This window comes from Melopsittacus undulatus, chromosome 1 (genome assembly GCF_012275295.1).
Source record: "Melopsittacus undulatus isolate bMelUnd1 chromosome 1, bMelUnd1.mat.Z, whole genome shotgun sequence".
In the NCBI taxonomy this organism is placed as follows: domain Eukaryota; kingdom Metazoa; phylum Chordata; class Aves; order Psittaciformes; family Psittaculidae; genus Melopsittacus; species Melopsittacus undulatus.
In genome coordinates, this window is record NC_047527.1 from 41,010,811 (window position 1) to 41,036,622 (window position 25,812).

Consider the following 25,812-nt stretch of genomic DNA (forward strand, 5'->3'; position numbering starts at 1 on the left):
GCGAGGGCGCAACTTCCGCCTCCCCCAGGCCCACACGCCGCTTCCGCCCCGCGGTTCCTCCTCCGGGCCGCCCTCTCCCGGCATGCACCCGCACCGGAAGCGGCTGACGACAATAACAAACATCGGTGGCGGCGGCGGCGGCGGCTGCGCCAGCGTTCCCCGGCCCCGCGTTCCCCAGCCCGCCCCGCCGGCCCTGCGCCGCCTGCCCTGCCCGCCCGCCGCCGAGCCGAGCCAGGGCGCGGTGACCGCTGAGGCGGTGCCTGCCACCGCGAAGCCGTCGGGCCCGGCCGCGCGGGGGGGTGGGGAGGGATCGGGGGCGCGCCGCCGAGGCTGGATGCACGGCGCTGCCGCGGGACCCTGGGGTAAGTGCCGCCGGGGGAGGGGCGGGGGCGGGCCCCACCTTCTGTCCTGCTCATGGCCTCTGTCACTCCCAACCGCAGGGGCCACGCTGGAGGGGTTCCGTTCCTGGGAGGGTGGCCTTGGCAAGGGGCGGTGGTCTCGGCTCTGAACGTTGGGCGGCACCCGTGGGGCAGGCGACGAAGAGTTGGGAGGCATATGGGGGGATGTGTGAGGAGGGAGGACGGGGATCCCGCTGCTGGCTCTGGGCCCGGCTTGTCGGGGTCACCCCCGCGCAGCCGGCGGTGCCTGGGGGAGGCCGGGGTGCTCCGTCCCTGCCCAGGGTTCCTGTGCCAGGGCGAGGGATTCGCTGTGAAGTTACTATAAGGAATGACTCAGCCTGGCAGCGCCTCCGTGCTCGCCGTCGGTAGCGGTCAGACGGGCGTCGTGCAGAAGCGTTGTGTTTACAAACGTTGTTCTGCCTCTGCCTTGGTTGTTTACTTGTTCCTGCTCCCGAGGAAGCATATGTTGTGTGTGGAGTTTTCCCGTCGGTTTCTCATCGTTACTTTCTAGTGGACTTAAAGGCTGTTTTGTTGATCAGGGCTCCCTTCCCCAGACCCTCCAAAATTCTGGCCAACAGTGACCATGGGGTAGGAATGCTAATGTGAATGCTGGGAAAAATTAATGAACAGATATTTTCAGAACTTATGTTTCTAACTTAATCTCTTCTAGAGGTAAAAGAAGTGATTGCCTCAACCTGCCATACTCAGAAACTACCCAGAAATGTTAGTTTAGTCTTCTTACAGTCATAGCTGTTTATTATTGGGTCATTTGTTTTTTGTCTGAGGTAATAAAGTCGTGTGTTCTGGCCATGAACCATTCCCCACCCTTCGTATTTAAAGCTGTCATCTTTATTTGTTTATGGGAGAGAATGAGAAGCTTGAGGTTTTTTTTATTTTTTTTTTTTGCCACTCACATAAATGTGCATTAGAAATAGTTCATGCAATAGTTCATTCCATAATTTATGGAAGAAATTACACTTCTGAAGGTGTTTGGTTGGCTTCTTTGCAAAAGATACCTCAGTGGTGCTACAGGGAGAATGAGAATGGAAAAATATGCTTCCTACAGTTCAGATTCATACTGCTGGGAAGTACTGTGAGGAATACTAGGCACTGTAAATACTTGATTTATACAGTATTACATCCTTCCAGTATCTGAAGGGGGCCTACAAGAATGCTGGAGAGGGACTCTTCATCGGGGACTGTAGCGATAGGACAAGAGGTAATGGATCTGAACTTAAACAGGGGAAGTTTAGGTTACATATGAGAAAGAAGTTATTTACTCTGAGGGTAGTTAGGCACTGAAACAGGGTGCCCAAGGAAGCTGTGGATGCCATGGCTCTGGAAGTGTTCAGGGCCAGGTTGGATGAGGCTTTGAGCAACCTGCCTTAGTGTAAAGCATCCTTGTTGTTAGTAGGGGGGTTGGAGCTAGATGATCTTAAGGTAATTTCCAGTCCTGTACATTATATGATTCATAACAGTAAAGAAAACTTGTGTGCTAATATGGCATATTTAAGTTGTGGACTTTTAAGAATGTTCAATATGTAGTACCTTGAGAAGTTCTTAGATGATGAAACACATGAAGGACTTTACTGTTATCTAATGTTCTAACATAAACTTTAGTGCTAAGAAGCAAATATTAACAGGGAAGAAATTACATCTTTAGACATCATTAGTTTAGATGAAAGAGTGCAGAGGATATGTTCTAGTTATTCTAAATGCTGTCTGGAGCTCAGAATGGTTTTATTTTGTTATGTTGGGAGTAGTAGAGGGAAAAACTTGCTGAAGAATATGAGGGAAGGGACTTCAGCTGTGCCAGCTATGGAGCTGGAAATACTAAAGAGATCTTTTGGGATAATGGATTAGTGTAAGATAGACCTAATTGCACTCTGGAAATATATTGTTGTACAGTTTGTACAAGTTGCTTTATGTTTTGTCGATTAAAAAAGGCAAATCTATCTTATACTTTATTGTGTTGATTTAGCCTTGTTCTTAGCACAGATTTGGGTTAGTAGTCTTTTGAGATCATATTCAAGGGGTTGGCTCTCTCCCCATGTCATGTTACCATATTTATAATTAGAATCGTGTGCAGAAGACTTGCACTCTGACTGGGGAAGGTCTTTTGTGAGGTCTTTTGTGGCATATGTCTAAAACATTGTCCCTGCATGTTGTCTAAACAACATAGCTAATGATTTTGCAAAAATTAAGGTGAAAAATGTAATTTATAAACTGTCAGTACATTTCTTGGAATTTCAGTTGTTCTGGTTAAGTAAGGGGTGAGTGTATGTGGGGGGGATAGGAGGAGCACATGTTGATATGTTCCTTGTGATAAGAGAGTGGCAGTTACAGTGGAATCACTTAAAATAATTTTTCTATATGTTATCCTGTTGGTTAGGTTGTTATCAGTGTCATCTTAAGGCTTTATTTAGTTTTAAGCTAGCAGTTTCTGTGGAAGACAGGCTCAGAGTGATGTGAGGTTATTGAGACTTCTTGCACAGGTTGGGTTTGTTCACTTGCTATGAAGTGAAGCAACTCAAAGAAACTACAGCATGCTTACCCAGCTGTCACCAGAGCTACTTCAGTCGTTTGGACAGTGTTCAACCAGTCATGTGTCTCCTCCTGCGTATTGCTCAAGAAAGTTGTGCTCCTGATTTTGGTCCACAGTTCAATGGCATTATATGAGGAGTTTGGGGGGGGGGGGGGGGGGGGCAGGGGCGGTTGGGAGCAAAAGGATGTGAGGAATTTTTAATACCCTACTAATAGCATTCTGATGCGAAGTTGGTAATTGGTGTTACTGAGTAGCAAGCATCTTCATCACAAGATGCCAACTTACATATTAATACTGTATTGTACTGCAGGACCTGATAGAATGCACTGACACCAAGCAGGCAAAAAAAGTACCACTAATATATAAATTACTAATCTAATTGCTAGAATTACGAAGTGTCTATTTTGTAGCTGATTTATCAGAGCTATGATTTCAGTGCACCAAGTTACATGAATTCTTTGTTGTAGAAGCCTACAGCATGATTAATGATAGAAGAATTGCCAACAGTGATTTTTGTGAGCTATTAGTTTTCTGTGGTTATTGCAGAAGTCACTTGTCTATTTGTGAGTTAATTCTTTTGTAAATCACTTTTAATTTAGTTTTGAGTTCATCTGGTAGAGAAGTTGGAAGTCATCATAGCCATCTATCGTCAGCTCTTTATATCCCCATTTGTAGGCAGGGTTGGTAGTGGGTATACTTTGGCAATGTGTTTTCTAATGGGATTTGAGTATGACTAACTTGTTACTAATAAATAATATCTCAATTGTTGTCATTTTGTGATGGAAATATCAAAACACATTTATTGATACAAAATTTTCAGAGATGGAGGTAGGGCTCATGAAGACAGGGCTGCTAAAGAGAACCACCTGGATGTCTGGGTAGTTCTGTCTTGTCTTCTGTCCATTTCCAGGTGTGTATTTTTCTTTTGTTGTTCAGGTTGCAGTCCATGGTTCTAGTAGGGTTCTGAGCTCAAACTACCAGTTCAAACAACAGCTGAATGCAGCTTTTTATGTGTGTCCAAGATGTTGACAGTTTCCTTTATGGACAGATTTTGCAGCTGGGCCTTTATCGCATCAAGGTGAAATGATTACAATGTTCTATATATAAATCACTTGTAGTTTGTGCATCTAGAAAATCACCTTCTGTAGAATGTGGTAGTTGCTTTCTATGTAAAATTATTTAAGTGTTATATGAATTTCTCTCTGACTGGATTGATTACCTATTGATTGACAGGAAAATGTGAAAGTGTTTTGTGAACTGGTTGGGTTCCAAATGTCGTGCATCAGTTTTGCTGTGTAATGCCATAGGTCCAATAAGAAGACTGATAGGTGAATATTTGAGAGCAGCTCTGCTAAAGGAATGTTCTAATGGGTCCCTGACTTCAGAACATGCTTGTATTTTCTTGTTATGAGATAGTAGCTCATATTTTCTTACCTACTGAGACTTACTTTTGAAATAGTATTTTTGGTTTGTTTAAGAGAGTAGCAAAGTTGTGGTGGTGGTGGAATAGCGTCTTAAGTATCTCAGTTGCTATTCTTATTTGGAGGGATTAGGTGAAACTAGCGTCTGTATAGATAGAAACACATACATCAGTCTCCATTATTCTTGAAGATGTGTTTGAAAGGCCAGTATGTTTGAACAGATTGAAAACCATGTGTATTTTATAAAGCTTCATTGAAGAATTAAGGGAAAGTTTTCTTCTATCATGGATTAAAAAATTGGGCCACTCTTTATAAAGCTAAAATATAAATGGCACTTTGCTGAGATCTGGTTTCTGAACATTTGAGGTAGCTGCTCCCAAATTTTATTTTGATTTAGTATCTAGGTTCTCTTTTGTACCTGACTTACCTATATTGATTCTAAATTCTGTAAGGTATGGTCTTTTGTATATTATGTATGTTGTAGATATGGCTGCAGCAATTTTTACTCTTTATAATTTGAATTCTAGTGGTTTCCTGGTATTGCAGGGACTCTAAATGTCAGTGGTTTGTCTCAAATGTTATTTTGGGTTTGTTGATGCCAAGTAGCTGTGCTTGTATGTCAGAAGTAGGGATATTTGACCCTTATTTATGTAGTTGTGCCTAGGATAGACAGTTCATACTGACAAAATGGTGCTTTTACTTCTAGTTTTCCTTCCATCCTCCAGAGTGTGTATTTTTCTTAAATTCAGAGGCAGAGGAGATTCTTATATAAGAATTATTGTGTAACCGGACTAGCAGCTCTCTTCTAATACATTATGCTTATGCTATAGTGCAAGTATGCTGCTAATAAATTCAAGGTTACTTAGTTGTCTACTGTAATTAAAAATATTCTTTACAGATACTTGTGTTATCTACTGATTGAGAGACTTGATCAAACCCAGGTCTTTAAACAAAAAATTAAAATATGACTCAGAATGCTCAGTTCTGTCTGAACGAAAAGAGGGGGTGTAATGTGTAAACTTTCCTTTACTGATGTTGTATGAAGGACTGGGAGATAAAGTATCTATGAATTTAAAAAAGTAAATGTAATATAACAGCAATTTTACATGCATGTTATGAATGTGAACAGCATAACTGGGCTTCAGTAAGGTAGGGGTGCAGTTGTAGTATCTCAGTGGTTGTGGTTTTTTTTTGTTTGCTTGTTGGGTTGGTTTTTGTTGTGTTTTTGGGTTTTTTTTTTGTTTTTTTGTTTTTTGTGGTTTTTTTTTTTTTTTCTTGTGAGGCTGTGTAGTTCTTATGCTGATTGTTCTTAAATTGGTAGTGTTCCATAACAGGATTTCTTAGTGCACTTTTAAACTCTTTTAAACTACCAAAGACTTATTCCAGAAGGGTAAAGAAGGGCACTTGATGATTACTAAACACTTTCTTCAGATAACATAAGTTTAGTATACTTCAAACCCATCATAAAGCTCATTTCTCACTACATTGCTGTTATCATCTTTCAGATTGAGATAGAGATCTGAGGGTGATTTTTAACAATATTACATGCAGATAGAACAGTAAGATGATTTGCTAGAAATCTAGACATGAGTTTTGAATATGTATTCATAGGGAGGGGTGGGGGTTATGTTGACTGTGTGTGTCACTGATGGTCCTTTACTTGTCTAAGATACCACTAAAAAAAAAGTTCTTAAGTAAGGAGGTTCATAGGTGACATGAATGATAAGAAACATAAAAATGAGAAATTAGAGAAATTCTGTCTTTCTTTAGATCATCTATGTATAATCATCTATGTGAATAAGAAAAAAATGAAACAAGTTTGAATGTTGCTGGTCATTTGAAGAGTTTACCAAGATGGTGGTGGATTTCTGTGTTACTGGGAAACTTTATTCTTACTGTGAAATATGATTGCTTATGAATAAAATTAAGGATGAACCTATGACTTTTATGTAGGCAAACAGACTAAATCACAAGGAAATTTACTTTTCTTACATTTCAGTCTTCAACTTTCTTTTCTATTTGTAGTGTTTTCATTTTTGTGAAATAAAAGCCATTTAGTCTATCTGTGTTTTCATCCTTTAAAGCAGGTCTGGCTGAGTTACCACATGAAAGAGCTACCACCCTGTGTGTCTGGAGAGGAGAAAGCAGGAGAAATTGCTGCATGAACTGTATTTTGAGAAACTGTCCTCAGTTGCATCTGTAGTAATTACCAGTTTTTGAGTTAGCTTAGCCTGCTTTTTAAGACAGTCTGTTAGTAACTGGTGATAGCATGGGCAGTTAGCAACCTGAACGATGCCTTCTGGAAATTCTCATTCATCGTTTTGGATGATGGTGCTGATGTTCGGTACCTCCTGTATTCATCAGCCTCTTTGCAGCCTTAGCTGTAGACTGACAATTTGTGGAGCCCTGTAGTGAACTGGATTATGGAACTACTTTCAGCTAGCAGTAACCTGGGGAAATACGCTGTTTCTAACTTGTTAAAGTAGTGCAATTTATTCCATAGAAGCTTGAGAAGTTGCACCACTGAGAGTTGATGCAGAAGAACTGGCTGAGGAAAGGGATTCATAAGTTTGGTGTTCTTAGTATAAGTACTGTTTATGTGATTTTTTTGGTTAACCAGAAAATTAGTTAAAGAAGCATTGGTGCCGACTTGTCTGAGTTTGATGTAAGAAATAAAGGAGTTTTTGTTGGCTGTTTCTTGCAGAATTGTTTGCAAGCACTTAAGATTTTACATGCTAATTGTTTTTAAAGAGCCTATGTCTACAGGGTGAGCCTTCCCACCAGTATGGAGTCAGTCAGTAACTTGAATAATACCACCCGAAGCTCCACATACCCAAGAGCACCATTCTTTGCAAAGACTTATAGTCTACAAATGCTTCTGAAATGCCAAAATTATACATTTAGTAAAAAAAAAAAAAGAAGCTGACAGAACTTTCAGTTAACAAAAGACAAGTCTCAGACAACTGTGGAAAGACTGTTTCAATCAATTAAAACCAAAGAAAGGGTACTTCTGCAGGCTGTGGGCTGTTTCCTGTCACTGAGAATGTTAGAAACCCTTAGTTTGTTTTCTGACTTACACTTGTTAACTGAGACACAGAAGTTTTAGTTTCTGTTGAGCTAGAGATGTGGGGGTTGGAAAAATGGTAAACTTTTTTGTTTGGTAGTTTCTGTTTTGTTTGGTTTTGTTGTTTGTGTTTTTTGGGGTTTTTTTTGACTGTTGGAGAGGAAACTTTTGTCTTATCCATTATATGAAGTATGTTTTCATAGGTCCTTGTATCAGTGAAAACAGCAGTGTAAATAGATGTTAACCCTCAGATCTGAAGTTTTATAATTATGTACATAGGGAATTGTGACACAATGACTTATAATGTGCTTGTTGTCTCGTAAACATGTTTGCAAGTACTGGTTTTCATGATATGAGCTGCATTGTTTTGGGCCACACCAATTTCAAAGCTGTTCCTTAATTCACAACGTTTTCTTACCTGCCCAGATGCAGTTGCTTTTGATCTCCAGCTGTTCCACCAGTTATGCTATTGAGGATCTGTGAAGGTACTGCTACGCCTACTTTGCTAAATGAGGATCTCCCATGTAATTCAGAGTTGTAGAAGCAGCTCTGTCAGAGTAACTCTTAAGTATTAGGTTGGTATTGTGTAAAATGATTCATCTCCGGGGGGGGGGGGGGGGGGGGGGGAGAAGCCTCTTAAACTATGAATTACTGTATACTGAATTACTGAGTTTTGAAATTCCTCTTTATTGAATTGAGAAGCAGGGGCTTAAACATGTTTTCTTGTTACTCTGCAGAATTGCAGCTTGGCTGTTGTGTTGAGTGGAAAAGACTTACTTTACTGACCAGCAGCTGAGTTTGAGAGCTGTTAACAACACCCTGACTGTTGGAGATGGTGTAATTAAGTAACCGCCTCTGCGCCTGATGTGCATCGCAGCACAGTATAAATAGAGCTTCAGATGGCACCTTACAGATGTCACGGATTGACAGCCTTTCTTTAAGATTATAGTGTGGCTTGAACATGAGGTTTGGACTTTGATATGAAGTGGTAATGGGAGATAGGATCTCCATCTGGAGTAACATGTCTCTTAGTGATTAGATGTGGTCTTCTGGTTAAATTTGTCTTGGAGGGGATTAAATTATTCTCAGGAACTAGGTCAGGAGGAGTGGTACTATTCATCACATAACTTAGGTGTGTGTGGATTTATTTGGTTTGGGGTTTGTTTTTTTTAAGTTCTAAATTTTTTATGTGCCTTTTAAAGCATGTTTCCTTTCAACACTTGGTTGTCCAGATGAAGGCATGCATTTGCATTGTGTTTTAGAAACTAAGCCATTTCTGTTGCTAAAATACATTAGTAAAGAATGTTTGCCCTCATAATGAGGTCATTTTGTCTGTTCTTCTGGTGGTATTTGTCTTCTGCAAAATTAAGATATTTGTGATTAGAGGCATAGGTTGCAGTATTGAAGAAAGCTCCTTGAAATCTGCTTTTAGACATGATCTTGCAGCTAACATGAAGGAAGGTGTTTGTTTCCTTAAATTCAGCTTCTGTCCCTATGTTAATTTTCCTTTGATACTAGGATTTATGTGCTGTAAAATCCTTCGCTTATGAAGTGAGGTATGCAAGTTTGAGCAAGAGAACATATTTTAAGAAGGGCACCTGGAAAATAAAGCAACTAAAGGTAGAAAGCAGGTTTGCAGAAGGAAACAAAATTAATTGGAAGGAACATTATGCTTTGGTCTTGTAGGTTTGTCTATTATAGAGTTGCCTAAATTGAACTGAAACAGGAAATCCTGATTTAAAAAGGCAGGAGAGAAGGGTGAAATCACAGGAATTGGAGCATCTCAATGGCAAAGCTTAAGATTTGCTGCATGGAAATGAAGCACAGCTTAATAAGATGTTAATGCGCCCCAAAGTTGGCTCTCTATCTCCAGAGGTAATAAAGGTATAATCTCCTTGAGGGGATATGTTCTCCAGATCACTCAGTGAATGAGCAACAGGACTTGAGTCTTTTAAACACGTGACAGACTAGTCAGCCTTTGCCTCAGATGAATTGTCCTTTTGACAGGCAGGAATTCTGTGGTGATGTCCTGTGAGATACCTAACCTTTGTAATCAGGGGTGACACGACTTGTACTGGCGGCACTGTTACCTGCACTATAGCCTCAACTGTCCTGCAGTAAACATCCTTTATTAGCAAGATATAGATGATGCACATTGCCAATTATTACATTCACATAGCTCAATATGAACAACTGCAGTCTTCTGAGTGAACAGTGATAGTCGCCTTGCTTAGGTAGTTAAGCTAGTTCTGTCTGCCTGCTGTCAGTTGAGCCTGTTCGAATCTAGAGATATGTATGAGGGCAAAGGAGTTTGGGCCTCTTAGGCCTCTGTGACCTGGGAGATGAAGCATTGATAAGTATGGCTCTTACAGATGTGAAAAAGTACTTCCTCAGGCACAAAAACCAAGGTACCTTATGCTGCTGGTGTGTTGCTATTGTAGAAGGTGAAATTTTAAACCACCGGATTTAAAGGAAAGTCGTGACTTTGGCCTAGTTAAGTGTAAATTCCAGGGAGTTAAAGAAAAATGTATTAATATATTCATTTGCTGAAGTTTAGGTTGTAATCTACTTTATAAAGGAGGCATGGGAAATGACATATCAAAAACACACGTGAATGTAAATAGAGATATCGTAGAGGAAACTTAATGACTTTAAAGTGAAGTCGGTAATGCCTCTTTAAACTCAAACAGCGCAAATGTTGGTTTCTATCTGTGTCCTACACTGAATGCCATGTTTCAGTGTTTGACTTTGTGTAGTTGGAAAGAATTGTACCGTGAAACAACAGAACAGTCAGAATTGAATAATGAAGCAGGGATTCTGCTCTTAAGGGCAGAAATGATAAATGTAGCCATAGGATTATTACTGGTGGAGAGCTGTGAAACCCATGACTGTAAATGCAAAAAGGAGTGGTTTGCAAACAGACATTCTTTTTTTAGAGGTGTAATAATGAGCATGTTCTGAACTAAATAACATACATTTCAAAACTTCTAAATGTGTGTTGAAAGTATTGATCAACAGAGTCTTCAAAGTACTTGTTGAGTTTATATTGGATAGGAAAAGCTTGCAGTACTTTCATAAAGTGAAGCTATGGCATTGCAATGTAAACACAATGTAGAGCAGGGAGATAAATGTTATAACCAGCATGATGTATTCATGGCTGGTTTTGGTGTTTTGTTAGCTAACGTAGCAAGAATTAATTCTGGAAGCTTTTCTACTTAGTACTATTCTCGCTTTCTTTTTTGTCAGCTCATTCTTTTCCTTATATTCATACCTGCCGTCTTTTTTTTTCTGTCAGCTGCTACAGAAATTTCCTTTTCAAATTTGCAGCTATTTTTTTTAATGGGGTTGTAGATCATACAAACTTCCATCCCATAATTAGAAGGGTCTCATTTATGTGATAGCACAGATCCAATACATCAGGTTACACAGTTCAAACAAATAATCTGTATGGAATAGTCATTTTGTTACAGTTTGTCTGATTACATAGTTAGCAGCTCTGTCTTCAGTAGTTGTTAAGTCTTGTAATTGTTTGCCCTCTAAAATGAATTCATATCATTTCAGCAATGTAACTCTAAAAATCTTGAAACTTGTAATGGTATGTAACAATGTAATGCTGAAAAAGCCTGAAATTCTTTTACGTGGCCTGTTGAGGTAATACAAACAGAAGAGGAAGGAAATACATGTGTTTATGGATATATATTCTGTTGAAGCTTGATGGTACTTGACTTTCACTCCAACTTTGTGTTTAAAAACTTCTGTTACTGCTGAATTGTAACATTCTTGAATATCGGGACCAGACTTAAAGGTTGATCTGTGATATGTACCTGACCTTGCTTGCAGTAGTCTGCTGTAAGCTGGTATTAAAATATATATATATATATATATATTCAGGGAACTGTGACTGATTTTTGTGTGTCTTCCCCTTTAACTAATCATGGACTTTGTTGGTCAGACTGGCAGATGTTGTCTGGAGATGTAAGACTAAGGAGAGCTCTCAAAATTCAGTTTCTTCAATGTGTTTTGTAAACAGGCAGCTGGAGAGAGGCCCTTGACATAGTCCTGCTGAAGGGAGGGCTGCAGACTGCCTTTATTGGGCACCAGTGAATCTGCAGGAGAGCTTGGTGTTAAAGGGGCATACTCTCAGAAATCTTTCTTCACATGATTCCTCTGTTCTTGGAAGTACTCCGTGAAATTTGTGGCAGCCTTGGGAGTAGGTGAATTCTACCTATTTTTTTTTTTTTTTCCACATTATTATTTTTTCTTTAAAGGGTAACCCAGTATAAATTTGTCCTGCCTGTGTAAGCATAGTTCTGTTCCCTCAGTATTGTTTGTTGAAATGTTGGATGGAAAAAATAGCACGTTTCTTAATTTCTTAATCTTGCAGAGGAACTAGAAGAGTAAAGATTGTAGTGCTGTGATCCTAATTTGTGGCAAAGTGTTTCAGTAATTTCTAGTTATTCATATTACCATGCATTACTTTGATCTAAATCAAGTATACCTAAATTTATTTTGCTGAAGTACAACTACTGACTGCTGATAGGCAAACAAAAAGGACATTTCAGTTACTGGTTTTCTAGTGGTGCTTAAACACATTGCTGTTTCCCTTTTTGTTGCACTTTTCTTTTGACAAGGTGATGTGTGTGCATTTTGCATAGGAGTAAAGAGTGAGTGGACAGGAGGGAGGAAGATAAAAGCTCAAGTAACGGGCTAATAAAGTTCTGTCTGTTCCATGCATGTAAAATACATGTAATAGTTGCATAATTTTTTCCTTTATCATAAGGCTCTCAAATTTGGGATGAAGAGGTTTTGATTTGCTGTTGGAAACATGAGTTGTATAAAATGATTTACATGTTCTAATGGTTTTCAGGCTTCAGCAAACCTATTTTTAGGAATGGATTATCACCTTTTATAGTGCCTGATCATCTTCTCAGAAAGCTTGCTAGGGCATTAACATGATCAAAACAATGTTTGTTTGGAGTTTGATTTGCACTTGCCTGACTGTCCTGAGCCTAAGTTGCTGCCTTCCTTGCCAAGGGCTCCTTCTCCTTTGGAGCTACTACTTAACTTACAGCAGTTAAAATGAAGTAGGGTAGCTTAAAAGAGCAACCTGTGCTGATCTGGCTCATTTTGATTGTTGCAGTTTCCACTGTAGTTTAAAGAGCAGTTCTGGGGGAGGAAGCCTCTGGGAAGGGTGCCAGTGACAAGCACCTGGGAATGGTAACATCTTCAGTTTGTTTAAAGAAACAAAACAAACCCCCGAGTCTAACAAATATTTTGAAAGTAGGGGAATGGCTTAACAAACAAGGTCATCTGGTTTCAAGTAAGGAAAGTGATGCTGATTCCTGAAGGAATCTGTTGGGTGCAGCTGCAGGAAAAGACTGTTCATTCAACGGCAGTAGCATGTGTGCCTTTTTAAATGGACTTTTCTTGGGTAAGTTGTATTTAGTTATGACTTTATTGCTCTAGCATCTTTGTGTCAGCATTCTGTTCTGAAAAACGCTTGCAGTTGATGGAGATTCAGGTGTTCTTCTTACTGAACTGAATTTACCTTCTTGTAAATACTGAAGAATATCACTGACATTATGTAGCAGTTTTGAGCAACTTGTAACTGGATAGCATTGCTAATTAAAAATATACTACCACATAATTATTCTTTTTGGCATTGATATACACTGATTTCTGGGTTAGATGCAATGGTGACCATAAAATCCTGACATTTTGATAATACCTGTAATTGCATTCTCTGTCTTTTCATTGCAGATCTCCTCTGGCTTTAAACAGCCATGCTACTCCCTTGCCAAAAATCAAGCGAAGCGAATGCATGCATTTATTCCCCTCTTGAATTTGAAGTTGATAGTTCTGTATAGTGCCTGAAGGTAAATCTTTTTTTTGCTTCAAGTTTAAAAGTTTTGAGTCTGCTGATGTGCACATAGCAGATGTTGTCATAAATTTTGATCTTGATAATACTATTTTCTTTATAAGATTTGTTCTTTTTTTTTTTCTTTTTCCTTTTATATAGCTTTAGTGTTAAGGTGTGGAGGGGTAACCTTTTCATTAAAATTTCACTTTAGGTACACAAGGTTTCCAGACAGATAACCTTCAGCTTGGAAAGGAATGTTTATATCAAAGCTTCTTATATGGGCAAAACCCATATAGTGTATATGATACTGTACAAGCCTTTTACTTTCCTTACGTGGAAAAGAGGTATTTTTGGTGGAGGATAGTTGCTTTAAGCATTGTATTGTTTAACATCTGTTTCTAGTACTTCCTGGACGGTACCAAATATACCATCTGTGAAAAAAGTCTACACATGGTATTGATTCTGAAACTTAGGCCAAATATTTAGATAATAAATTATTCCTAGCTTGTTCATAGTGTTTAGCAGATTTTGTCCATTTAATAACTTCAGTTTGTAGAGTATATTTTTATTCCAATATAAACTGAAACTTGTGCCAGATAATGCAGTAGAGTGCAAGTGCAAGGACAACAGATCTCAATTCAGATAAAATTATTTAGCTGTTTTGGTTTTTTTTTACTTGATATGATTCTGTTTCTGAAGCCTTGTTGTGAAAATGCGTGTTTTGACTAGTTTATGTACTATAATTAAGGCTTAAAAAGTGTATGGAAAGTAATTTTTATAATAACAAAAGAATATTGCTTAGTAGCTGAAACTTTTATAGTTTAACTTTTCATAACTCCTTCCACATCAAGAAAAAAATCAGGTCATTAGTGACTGCAGTACTAGTTGTACTTCTGTAGCAGCTTTGTTAGTGTGGAGGAAGTTACTCATAAACTTCTGAGCTCCTGTAGAGAAGAAGAGTAAAAGGCTCAGAAGTGTGGAATATTTCAGTGATAAAATCTCAAGATTACATCTCAGTGTTTTAAAAAACAGGTCAAAGTTTTTCATGTTATATGCACTGGAAAAATGTGTGCTTGTAGTCACTCATCTAGATCTTTATAGGGTACAGGACTGGAATGCATCCCCAGGTGTTGGACTGCAAGCTCATTCACAGCTAGTGCTGAAAACAGGAAAATGTGTTGTGTTTTTTTGTTTTTTTAATATATCGTTACTTAATTATGGAGAGATACAAAAAGAAAATCTACATAATCTTAGCTTTTTGGGGTTTTGGGTTTTTTTTTTTGGTTTTTTTTTTTTGCTAAAGCTTCAGTATGTTGGTGTGAAAAAAAGCCTATGGATAAGTGAGCAGGCAGACTTTGTAGCTGTAGCTTCATCAAGGAATGAATGCTTACAGCATGGATCATGATGCTGTTTGTAAAATCTACAAAAGATGTCTTGAATTGACTGTATCTGGGGCTTTAAAAATTAGAAAGCCAAGTAATGAGCTGAGATCGTGACTTTGTTATTTTCCTGAGTATATATTTTCATGTGTTTTCCTAACTATTTGCATATGCAGAGGCTTACCTTGCTCATATTTCTGGTCAGAGAAGCATGTTTATGTTTAGTATTAGATAAAGAACTGTGGAATGTGAGAGCCGATGTGTTCACCTAATACATATGTAAAAGTGTTGTGTGGTTTTTTGCTTTTTTGTTTTGTTGGGCTTTTTTTCTGCAGAAGCATGTAGGTGTGTCTTTTGTGACTCATGTGGAACTAACACTTGATTTTTATTAATTTATCTTTTTTCAGTATCTAAATGATTTTAGCAGTGGAAGTTCTAAACTTCAGAGACCTAAAGAAATCATCATGAAGCTGTATGTATTTTTGGTCAACACTGGAACTACCCTTACCTTTGATACGGAACTTGCTGTACAAAAGTAAGAAAGTAAAGTAATTGTGTATTGCTTAAAATTAAAATAAAAAAGTATAGATGCTTTTTTGTATACTGCATTCAGGAGAGATGATAGTTGAATTTTGCATGTAGTTGTCCTCTGGATTTTCAAGTATTTCAGTCAATTTGGTTTTTGGTTTTTGTGTCTTTTTATTTTTTTTTTTGTTAGGTTTTTGTTTGTTAGGTTGATTTTTTGTTTTGTTTTTTTTTTTTTTAATAGGCATGTTCAGTGGCTTTGAGGTGATGGTTTGTGTGTTTGAGGTCCCATGAAAGAGCAGAGAGGTTGTTCACTTTCTGAGGCAGTGACAGAACATGGCCTCCTCTTAGCTGAGTCTGGTATTACATTTGGTGTTTTTTGGAAAAAAAACTGTCAGAATGACTTTGGATCTTCTGTGACCTTTTTCATTTATTTATTTAGGATTCATCTGTAGAAGGTTTATTTTTTTTCCTGACTGGCATCACAGAAGGAGTTCTTCAGAGCTCTTTTTCCTGTCAGTATACATTCATCCTGAGGAAAATGTACAATCTCTAATATTTTTAGATCACATGCTAAAGAACCAGCATATAGGTTTTTGTCCTGCATCCAGGATGGGTAAAAGTTGTTTCCATCCTATGCTGTAAGGCTCCAAAATGTTTTACGGTATTGTGTATATAAAACAAGAACTTCTGAATGCCCAACTGCCTGAAACGTGAGCAGTGTTATAGAATCACAGTTAAGTCCCAGCAATTTTGCTGGTTATGTTTTTTTCACTGCACATTAAAAGCATCTTTCTTTTAGAAAGGTCTAGATATACTGGGTGTGTTGTATCCTTTTTCCTTGTTCTCATGTGGGACTCTAATAAGTAAATAATGTATAGTATTGTGGTACTCCATGCATCTTGGAGCTAGCAAATGCCAAGCTTACTTGCTGTATTCATATTCTGTTAGTGGTGAATGAATTGGCAGTAATTGTGCTTGAACAACTTCTACCATGGTTTTTGTGCTCAAATACATTGAATCCCTGTTTGTAATTTTCATGATTCAACAAGCAAATTTGAATTTTGAAGCTTGTTTGGGGTGGAAGGGCACTAAGACTGTCTATGCGGTATGTTCTACAGACACTTAGCATATAATAGTGTTTCATCTAAGCCATTCTGGATCTACTGGGTCATTTGCAGATGTGTCACACCTCCTTATGCTGTCAGCACCTCCATACGCTGTCTGGTATAGCAAGATATTTTGTTCCTAAATCATGGTGCTGAGTGAGGTACAGTATCTGAACTGCCAGACCAGGCACCTAATAGTCTGGTACTGGCTGACTTTTGCTCAGTTGGATATTTTTTTGAGAAAGAAGCTTTCCAGTGGCTGAACCACACAAAATCAAAGACTCTTCAGTTGAACAGTTTAACTTCTTCTTCTCTATATTTGTATATATATGCTCTTTGTAGCAAGAATGTTTCCTGGGTTCTTTGTCTCCTGGAAAAGCCAACCTATCTTCCAGAAGACCATGGAGATGATAGGTGAATGCTTACTGTAATACAGCTGGCAAGTACAAGCTTGTGCTCATGCGATATTTGTAGTGAATTCATGATGTCATACTGAATCATGGCTATTTTAGATAATTGATCTTTTTTTCAAGTACCATATAGCCAGTTATAGCAAACCCATTGATGCTTATATTGATTATTCACTTGATATCCTGAAGCTTTTTAATATCTTTGCACAGGGACTACCCGTTGTGCTATAGTTTGTATCAGTTACTGTATTATATTGGTAAATTTTTGTTCAGTTTACTGTGTGTCTTCCAAGACAAAGTCTAGAACTGTCTAAAATAAGCAGTAATATGAAGATGTCATCACCGAGAATTAAAGGTACAAGGATGGTAAATTAAAACATGGATGACACATTGATCTGCTTTTTTTGCATTAAAAGTGTCTGGTATAGTTTCATGAATTTGTTGCATATGGATTGTTTAATTTCCTGTTAAGTACATTACTTGAACATACAGTGAATCAGAATTGGTTAGGTGAAATTGTGTTACACATAATGAAAACTTAATACTCTTGTTGTCTTCTAGGGCTTCACCAAGTCAGCTGTGTTCATGAAGTATAAATTCAAAGACCATAATAAGGATTACATGTTATACATATATATGGGGTATCCTAAAAGTGTGATGTGATGTAATTTCTGTATGGTATCACATCTTCTTTGAGAAAAATTGCTGATAAGTTACCAGTAATGTAGAGGCTGTCTTCTTTTAGCTGGTGGCTTATTAGCTGGATGTCCAGAATGCAGCATATTATAACATTTACAAAACTTAAAGATATGTCATTGTACAGAATAAAAAGTAGTAGCCCTTTAAAAAAAAAGCTCTGCTTCAACACAGGCAAGTCATCTCTCAATTACAGGAATATGTAACGTTAGAGGCACAAATCTGGTGATAATGTCCTCTTCCCATTTTTTTTTTTTTCCCCAGTGTGGCTGATCTGAAACATGCAATTCAAACAAAGTATAAGATTGCCATTCAGCACCAAGTGCTGGTTGTCAATGGAGGAGAGTGTATGGCACCAGACAGAAGAGTGTGTAGTTACAGTGCTGGAACAGTAAGTGCATACTGCATTCTTCAACTAAACTATCAGTTATAGGGGAAGGAAAAGATATTTTATTGAGGGATTTTAAAGCTATTTTTTCTGTAGTGTATTGTTTGCTGGATTTCCTTGCATTGAGAAACAGATGTTTATATATTTAGCTTACACGTGTCCAACTTAACATAATCCTTAGGACACTTTACCTACATGATGAGGTGATTGGTGGTTGAGCAGTTTGTTGCTTTTACTCAGTGTTTATTTTCATTTTCTTCTTGAGTGTAGGATACCAACCCAATATTTTTATTCAACAAAGAAATGATCTTGTGTGAACGTCCACCGTCTATCCCCAAAACTACATTTTCAGCAGAGAATGAGATGGAATTGAAAGTAGAAGAATCTCTTATGATGCCTGCAGTGTTTCACACGGTAGCATCACGGACACAACTTGCAGTGGTAAGTAAATTCTTACTGTACTTTTACAGAAGGAAAATATCTTTTTTTTTTCTTAATGTCAGAAGGGAAGCCTGATATAAATTATGAAATTGTTTGTTTAAAAGACGGTAAGGGTGGTGTATTAGTGATGATGTATTCTTTGGAACCTTTGTCTTGCAAGTTTCAAGGTAGGTATTGAAATGTGCTTGCATCTTCAGCATGTTCAAAGCTTCTTTCAAAAGTGTACTGTATGTAACACAGTCTTTATGGATGCTTACAGCATTTGCAAAATGAAAGCAGTCTGTTTGCTTTGGATCCATGCCTTAATGCTCTGCCTAAGTTTTAGTGTCTTCAGTCTGCCTCAACCTGAAAACAGAAAAGTTACATTGCAAGTGTTGTTAACCCAAGTAGAAAATTTTTAAAAACTGCTTGCCAAGTTTCTGTTTCATCTAGTGTCAAAACAACTGCTGAAGAATTAATAAAATTAAGCTTCCATTTCCTAAAATTCAGGTCTCTTGTTACTGAGTGCTGGCTTTTACTTACATAGAAGCAAACTTGTCAGAATTCCGATTTGATTACTTCTGTATTGTTTTGATAGGGGGAAATAGTTTCCTCCAACATGGTCAGTAAGATACCAGGTGTGCATGCAATAGAAGCAGCTGCATGTTCAAGAGAATGACACAATGCCTTCAGTAGCTGAACTGATTGTGTTTCTTCATATTAGGAAATACTGCCCTCATTTTCCTTTCAAAATTTTGCTTTTAAATTTGTTAAATTTTGTCCCATCTGAACTTCCAACAGCTGGGAAGTGAAGAAATGGTTATGTATACCACTTAGCGCAAAAGAAATGGTGCTGTATGGGTTTAGCGTCTTGTCTTGGTAATAAAGTTTCTTAGTTTCAGTGACAACTTTAATAGAGTCGAGAAGAATATTTAGCACTTGAAGTGGCTTGTTTTCAGTACTGTACAGCTGAATTCAGAGACAAGTGCTAAGTCTTGCATATAATACAGGGGTGTTTTTGTTTCCCCCTTGGCCTTCTGCCCTGTCAGAAGGAGGAAAGTTAGCCTGGATAATCTGACCTTGACATACTGTGAGATTTAAGGCAGGGACTGTGTCCAGTAGGTTCTCTTGCTATCTGTGCCACCTGTTGACAGTTACTGCTGATTTAGTAAATAGGACCTTGAGTTATTAGGGATCTGTGAATTGTGTGACTGTTGTACAGAAAAGAGGGGATATCAATGTGAATACAGCTAGGACTAGGAGGTTTTCATTTATGCTCCCTGAAGAGTGTGAGGATTCTGGTTTTGGCAGCTGAAAGTACTTTAAAACCATTTTTTGTGAGTTAAGGGGATATTTTGAAAGTCAGCAGGACTGGTATCTGTTAAGGGCTTAACACTGATTGAATATGAAATGGGGGGTGTAGCAATTACTGCAGTCTTCACATTTGTGTTTTACTTAGGTGAAAGTGGAAGGTGGTGGTACCCAGTTTCACATTTCTTGTTGCTGATAATTTATCTTGTTGCTTCATGCCATCCCTGATTTTGTGGTCTTGAAGATTTTTAATTTTGGTTTTGATCAGATGAAGTTGGTATACACTGACAGAATAGATGTCTCTGGATTAGGCTTTTTATATTCCAGGGATTTTATTTAAAAAAAAATAAAAATAAATAAAATCCTACTTAGTTGAAAAGCATTGCTAGTGCTACCTTCTCTTCCCCCTTGGTTCTGAAGGATGTCCTTTATACAGGATATACACATATGCAGAGCAAGCAAGTATATTGCAGTGTTTCTGCTTTTAAATTAATTGTTTAGGTATTTACTGCCTAATTCTGGTTTCAGTTCTTCTGTAAGGGAAGCCATATTTCAGAAACACTCTAAAGGTCTCTGTGTGGAGCACAGCTTTTATTGGCCAGCTGGAGCTGTAATTTTTAGCTAGAGACTGAAAAGTTTATCTAGAGAAAGTAATCCTGAGGTGATTTGCAAGAAGAAAATAAACCCTTCTGTACTTGATGGCACCTATTAATATTATTATGGGATGAGGAGAGGAATTTAGTATTTAAAGGTCTGTAAACATGTCTAAAGGAGAATGGAGGTTTTACTTTCAGCCTGCAGATTTATCTGGAAAAATTTCATGGTCTGTTCCCCACTTCTTCCAGTTTTTTGCTGCTTGTAGATGGGCTACAATGATAGTAGAATCTTTTGTGAAAGACACAGAAATTTATTTAAAGATGAAATGGGTAGTAATATTTGTAAATCTGATACACCTTTACAACCACAGTGAAATTTATCCAAGATTTTAAGTCTTTCAAAGCTGTAGCCTCTGTACTAGGCTGTGAAAATGCTCTGGGTACTTCTCTGGGAGGTCCGGGGAATAAGAAAACCATCATATATCAATATGCTGTTATAACTTGAGATGTAGCAAGGTGTAAAAAATGTATAAAGGAGCAATGAAGTTTTGAGCTAAAGCAGTTTTTCATGATGCCTGCTTGAAGTATATTGAGCAGTAATTCAAAAGAAACTGAGGGAGGACTTGGAATGTGGTCAGAACATTAATCTTCTTCATGGTTCACCATAAGCCTCTTGTCTGGGAGGAAGAGGGAACATGGGTTATTAATCCTTTTCAAAATTGATTAAGATCTCAGGGGAGCCAGAAAGTCTCTGAACCTCAGTAGCTGTTAGATTGATACATGCAGAACCACACTGAGATAGGTGTTCGGGAGACTTTCTTCAAAATGAGGATAAAGAATCTGCCTTATAATGATCCAAGCTGTGTCTCTTTATTAATTTTAGAGAAACAGTAACCTGCTTTACCAGAAAAGCAGAGTGGCAGTACTTGATGGAGAGTTTTTGCCTGCTGTAATTATTTAGAGCAATTTAATTAATTAATAATTACTACTAATACATGATTGAAATATTTTCTAGTACAAAAATGAAAGTTACAATCTAAATCTGCATAATCGGTAATAGCAAACTGGTGTGGAAGATGAGTATGTCAGGGTGTGAGCACTGCTATTTTGTTTCTCCCTCGTTTTAAGCTGGCCTGAAAACTATTTAATAATGGTTTTTGGTATCTCTGAATTGACCTGTATACTACCTGGCAGCTATGCTGTAGAACTGTATGAAAGGTGTGGTTTTTAACCTTATCTTATTTTGCACCTAATTTGTACTGTATAGAAAGGGGACAGATACTTTTGATTCAGTCTTCTGATACATTCTTCATATGCATTGATATGCAGCCTTTAACTTTTTTCTCACAAAAACAAATAGTTCTGTATTTTCCTTTAAGAAATACTTAGATTGATCCATGCCTTTATTTCCTGTCCGTTGGGTTTTTTTGCATGTCTGAAAATGACCATTATTGATTTAGATTCTGCCTCTGCTTTTTGCATATTTTTTGCCGTAATTCTTAGATATCCATAGTTACTAGTCAGGTATAAACAAAAGTCAGTGTTTAGCTCACAGCTGAGGCCCTGGAATTCTTTTACAGCCTTTTGTACACATATTTATGGGGTATAAGTATATGTAAAAGCAGACACCCTTTTTTTTCCCCACTTGAAACTAATTTTGTTAACTTCCATGTAGGATTTCTTAGATTTTAATACCTCCTAACCCAAGATTATTCCTGTGCAAAACTTGTTACCTCCTGTTTGCTTTTCCACAGTGCAATAATGTTCATATCAACATACCTCAATCTTTTTCTTTCTTTTTGCTTTCATGCTTCTAACATCTATGCAGATTTTCCCAAGTTCTTTTTGATTACCTGGGATCTCCATTATGTAGAATTTACAGTATAAAAATCAGGTATTCTTAAAGAAGCTGTGTCTGTTAGCATAAACTTGTTCATTTACTAATTAAATGGAAATTCTCACCGTAGGTTTTGTCATATGTGGCATGATGTCTTTGTTTTATAAACCTTTTTTAATAGATCTTTGGTCATTTTTTATTGCTTCTACTGACTGGCTTGTAAATCCAGTTAAGCAACTTTCTAAGCCTGTTTTCATTTTCTGTCCCAGTATCTTAGTTTCCCTTTGACTAAATATTGTACCTTTGAGATGTCTCCAGGCTGAGAAAGTTGGGGCTGCTCAGCCTGGAGAAGAGAAGGCTGTGTGGAGACCTCATAGCAACCTTCCAGTATCTGAAGGGGGCCTACAGGGATGCTGGTGAGGGACTGTTCATTAGGGACTGTAGTGATAGGACAAGGGGTAATGGGTTAAAACTTAAACAGCAGAGGTTTAGATTTGATATAAGGAAGAAGTTCTTTACTGTGAGGGTGGTGAGGTACTGGAATAGGTTGCCCAGCGAGGTTGTGAATGCTCCATCCCTGGCAGTGTTCAAGGGCAGGTTGGATGAAGCCTTGGTGATATGGTTTAGTGTGAGGTGTTTCCTGCCCACAGCAGGGGGGTTGGAACTAGATGATCTTAAGGTCCTTTCCAACCCTAACTGTTCTATGATTCTATGTCTAAAGGGTTACAGCTTGCCTTTCTTGCGACCTGTTTTCCCACCCCTGTCCAGTTTAGCAGTTATGTCCTTGAGCTGCAGGATGTGCACAGAGTGTTTGCGAAAAGTTGCATACGCACCACCTTAGAAGACAAGCTGTTCTCTACACAGACATTGTGCAATAAGCTACATTGTATGAATCTTGTCAAATCTTGTGGTCTTTTACACTGCTTAAAATAGTTTCTGTTACCTTAACCTTTTGGAAAGGACTATTTATTTTCTTTTAGTGATCTAACTGAGGTTTCTGTGTTATTTCTTCCAGAAAGGCTATTGGAAACTTGAACTTTCTGTTACTGGGTGTGTTTTGCATTTCATATGATGTTGCTGTTGTCATCATCAAACTGCCTGTTAGTTCTGGACAGTTTTTCTTTGAGAAATGGGAATAAGGATGAGAAACTCTGTGGTTATTTTCTTTGGTTGCATAAAACCATGGCTGTAAGTCGTAGTACCTAGCTCACTCTTGGTTTAGTTATAAATGCTTCATAATACTTAAACTAAGAAGTACAGTCGTCTTCCCTGAAAGCTGCATATCTGTTATTTGGAGAAAAGAAGTTTTGAGACCCTCTGGAAAAGAGTCACTTAAAATTTAGAAGTTCTTTAAGGCATTGTAATGTTTACAAGAGCTTTGTAGCCAAATTAATGTGCTTCATCCTTTTTGTCTAGTCTAATAGCCAGGCACACTTCCAGCTCCTCCACAGAAGTCCACACCTCCTTGTGACTCAGATTAGCGATCAATCTCATAATTTTTTAAAGTAATATAGCTGGGAGGAGTTAAAATGGAGTAGGTTGTAGTTGGGTAACTAAAAGATCCAGCATTTATTTTTGTTGGCCTTTGTAACCAGAATTGTTAAATCAAGCTTTCTGAAAATTCACCAGGAGAAAAAAATATTTGGGTGGCTTGTATCAAGCTAGTAGAAATTATCACTTGGCTTGTACCATGGTTTGATTTTCTGGCTGTGATGGTTTATTTCAGCTTGCTGGTATTTTTTGGGAGTGGGGGTGAAATTTTGTCACTTGACTTCTCGAAGCCTGCTTTTAATGTTCCAGTGAAGAGCTAGTGAAAACAACACTGAAGAAAAATTCATTAAACTATGACTTACAGAGCAACTTATTAAGTATTATCCTGATTAAATAAATACATTCTGATCATGTGATGTCATGAACTGCATGGACAATGTCCAAAGGATGCAGTCACCAAAAATGACCAGTGTTAATGGGGAATGGAGTAATCAGCTGTCTAATGAAAGGAGAGAAATTAAGTCTTCCTCACAGTGAACTGTTCCAATCATAGGTTTTAAAAGCTGAAATCTTAAAAGCAGTTAGTCTAGTAGCTTTACTGGTGCTTTAGTTAGAGGTGTATGAGTTGGAGATAATGGTCTTAGTTACTATCTTTGATAAACAAGATAAGTTACCTATTGTGGAAGCATTTATATGGTGTTGTAAAGTATAGATGTGTGTAATTTCACTTTCAAGGATCTTCTTTGTTGGCCTGAGGTTGATTTTTAGGGTGACTGAAACATGTAAGGAGTCCTTTTTACAGGATTTCAGACACATGGCAATAGAGGACTTTGATGACTTGTTTCCTTTTACCACAGGGTTGTAGAGAATGGAAAGAACCCTGCATTTCCTGAGAACTTTTGTTCTTTAGAGGTAAGTCCAAAGACCACTTAAGACAAACAGATCTTCCTTGGATTTTTTTTCATTCAGTTGAGCAGAGTTATGACAATAGGTTGCAAAGACAAAGTCCTGAAATTGATGGGAAATGCTACCAGTTAATTTGTTTGAGATAAAATGTACTTTATACTTCTGCTGATTTGTATTGATACATTTTAAAGAGAAGTACTTATAACCAGAAGAATAACCTAAATTTTAAGTTACGATGATTGAAGGAAGTAATTAAAGTAAACATTCTGTTGAAAGCAGCCAGCCAAAGATAGAAACCTTTCTGGTGGGCCTGTGAATTTCTTGACAAATTAGGAAGTAGAGATGCTTCCATTTACTCTTCAGTGTAACAGCAAGTTTAAATTAGCCTGGGTTTGTCTAGTCTTGTACTTGCAGTGGTGCATCTTGAGGTCCCCATTCCAGTGGTATGGTGAAGCTGTCAGTGTTCTAGGTATGCTGGTATAACTGAGTAAGATGGATGTAGCTCTACAAGGCAACTGAAGGCAGTTTTTATGCTTTGTGATCCATTGGGTGTATGCCAATTACCCTGCATGTAGATCTGTGAAAAATCAATGACAAAAGCAAGCCTGTTGTTAGGCAGGTTTCATTTTCTCTGCTGGAGCTGGCAACTTTACTCAGAAGTGTTAAAACATATGTTGGGTTGAATGCTTTTATTTATATGCTTGTCATAATCAGATTTTTAAACTTTATTAATTTAGCAGAGAGCTACTTAATTCTTTTCTGCATGCAGACATAACCAGCTATGTGAAATAGATGGGTGTTGATCCTTCTAAAGTAGCTGTAGGAGGTTTCTCCAGAAATGTTGTTTATGGACATGTTAGGAAGAGTAAACCAAATCACTTGAAGGTGTATTGCAGTAGTGATAGAATGGTACGAAATATGTTGTCTATGTAGCTTTTAATTTCTTAATTTCTTTTAAGCTATGTGGTTACTTCCAAGGGAAGCAGAATGCTTTACCACATTATTTTCTTGCTGCACACCCTCACATTTTGAAAGCAGATGTGTAAGTTTGAAACTGTTTTCTTCTTGAACCCTCCATGCAGCATTAGAAAATAGAGTAATGGTCTAACACTGTTTTTGTTTCCTGAATTGTTACCTGCTTGGTATAGTCTAAGACTGAAACAGTTCTGATAGGTGGACAGATAGTTACTCCATGTGGTTTGAACTTTATTAGAAACATTACTTGGTCTCCTAGAATTCAGAGTAATATTCTTTACTATTTGAAAGTAATGAGCTTATATCATGATACTGCCTAAGAAACCAGTATTAAAAGCAGTACTGAGTTCTTGCGTACTCTAGTTGCATTCAGGTTCATCCATGTAAACAAAATTCTACCACTTGCCCTTCTTCTCCCCTCCCCCCCACCGGAGAATTCTTTGGCACATGGGATACAGATACAAAAATAACTTCGGGAGGG

At 37.9% G+C, this 25,812-nt stretch overlaps 1 protein-coding gene across 3 annotated transcripts in view; it reads left to right on the top strand.

Annotated features, from left to right (window-relative positions):
- Nucleotides 1-311: 311 nt before the first annotated feature.
- Nucleotides 312-25,812, top strand: part of RB1CC1 (RB1 inducible coiled-coil 1) — a 72,136-nt gene continuing 46,635 nt past the window's right edge. The window contains exons 1-5 of one of the 3 annotated variants that reach the window (XM_034074352.1): nucleotides 312-362; nucleotides 13,189-13,304; nucleotides 15,075-15,202; nucleotides 17,672-17,798; nucleotides 18,066-18,236. In XM_034074352.1, the coding sequence (XP_033930243.1) occupies nucleotides 15,132-15,202; nucleotides 17,672-17,798; nucleotides 18,066-18,236 (369 nt within the window). In that variant the 5' untranslated portion in view covers nucleotides 312-362; nucleotides 13,189-13,304; nucleotides 15,075-15,131. Of the gene's footprint in view, nucleotides 363-12,740; nucleotides 12,860-13,188; nucleotides 13,305-15,074; nucleotides 15,203-17,671; nucleotides 17,799-18,065; nucleotides 18,237-25,812 lie in introns of those variants that run through there. The other 2 variants (XM_005152550.3, XM_031052079.2) reach the window with 2 other exon arrangements.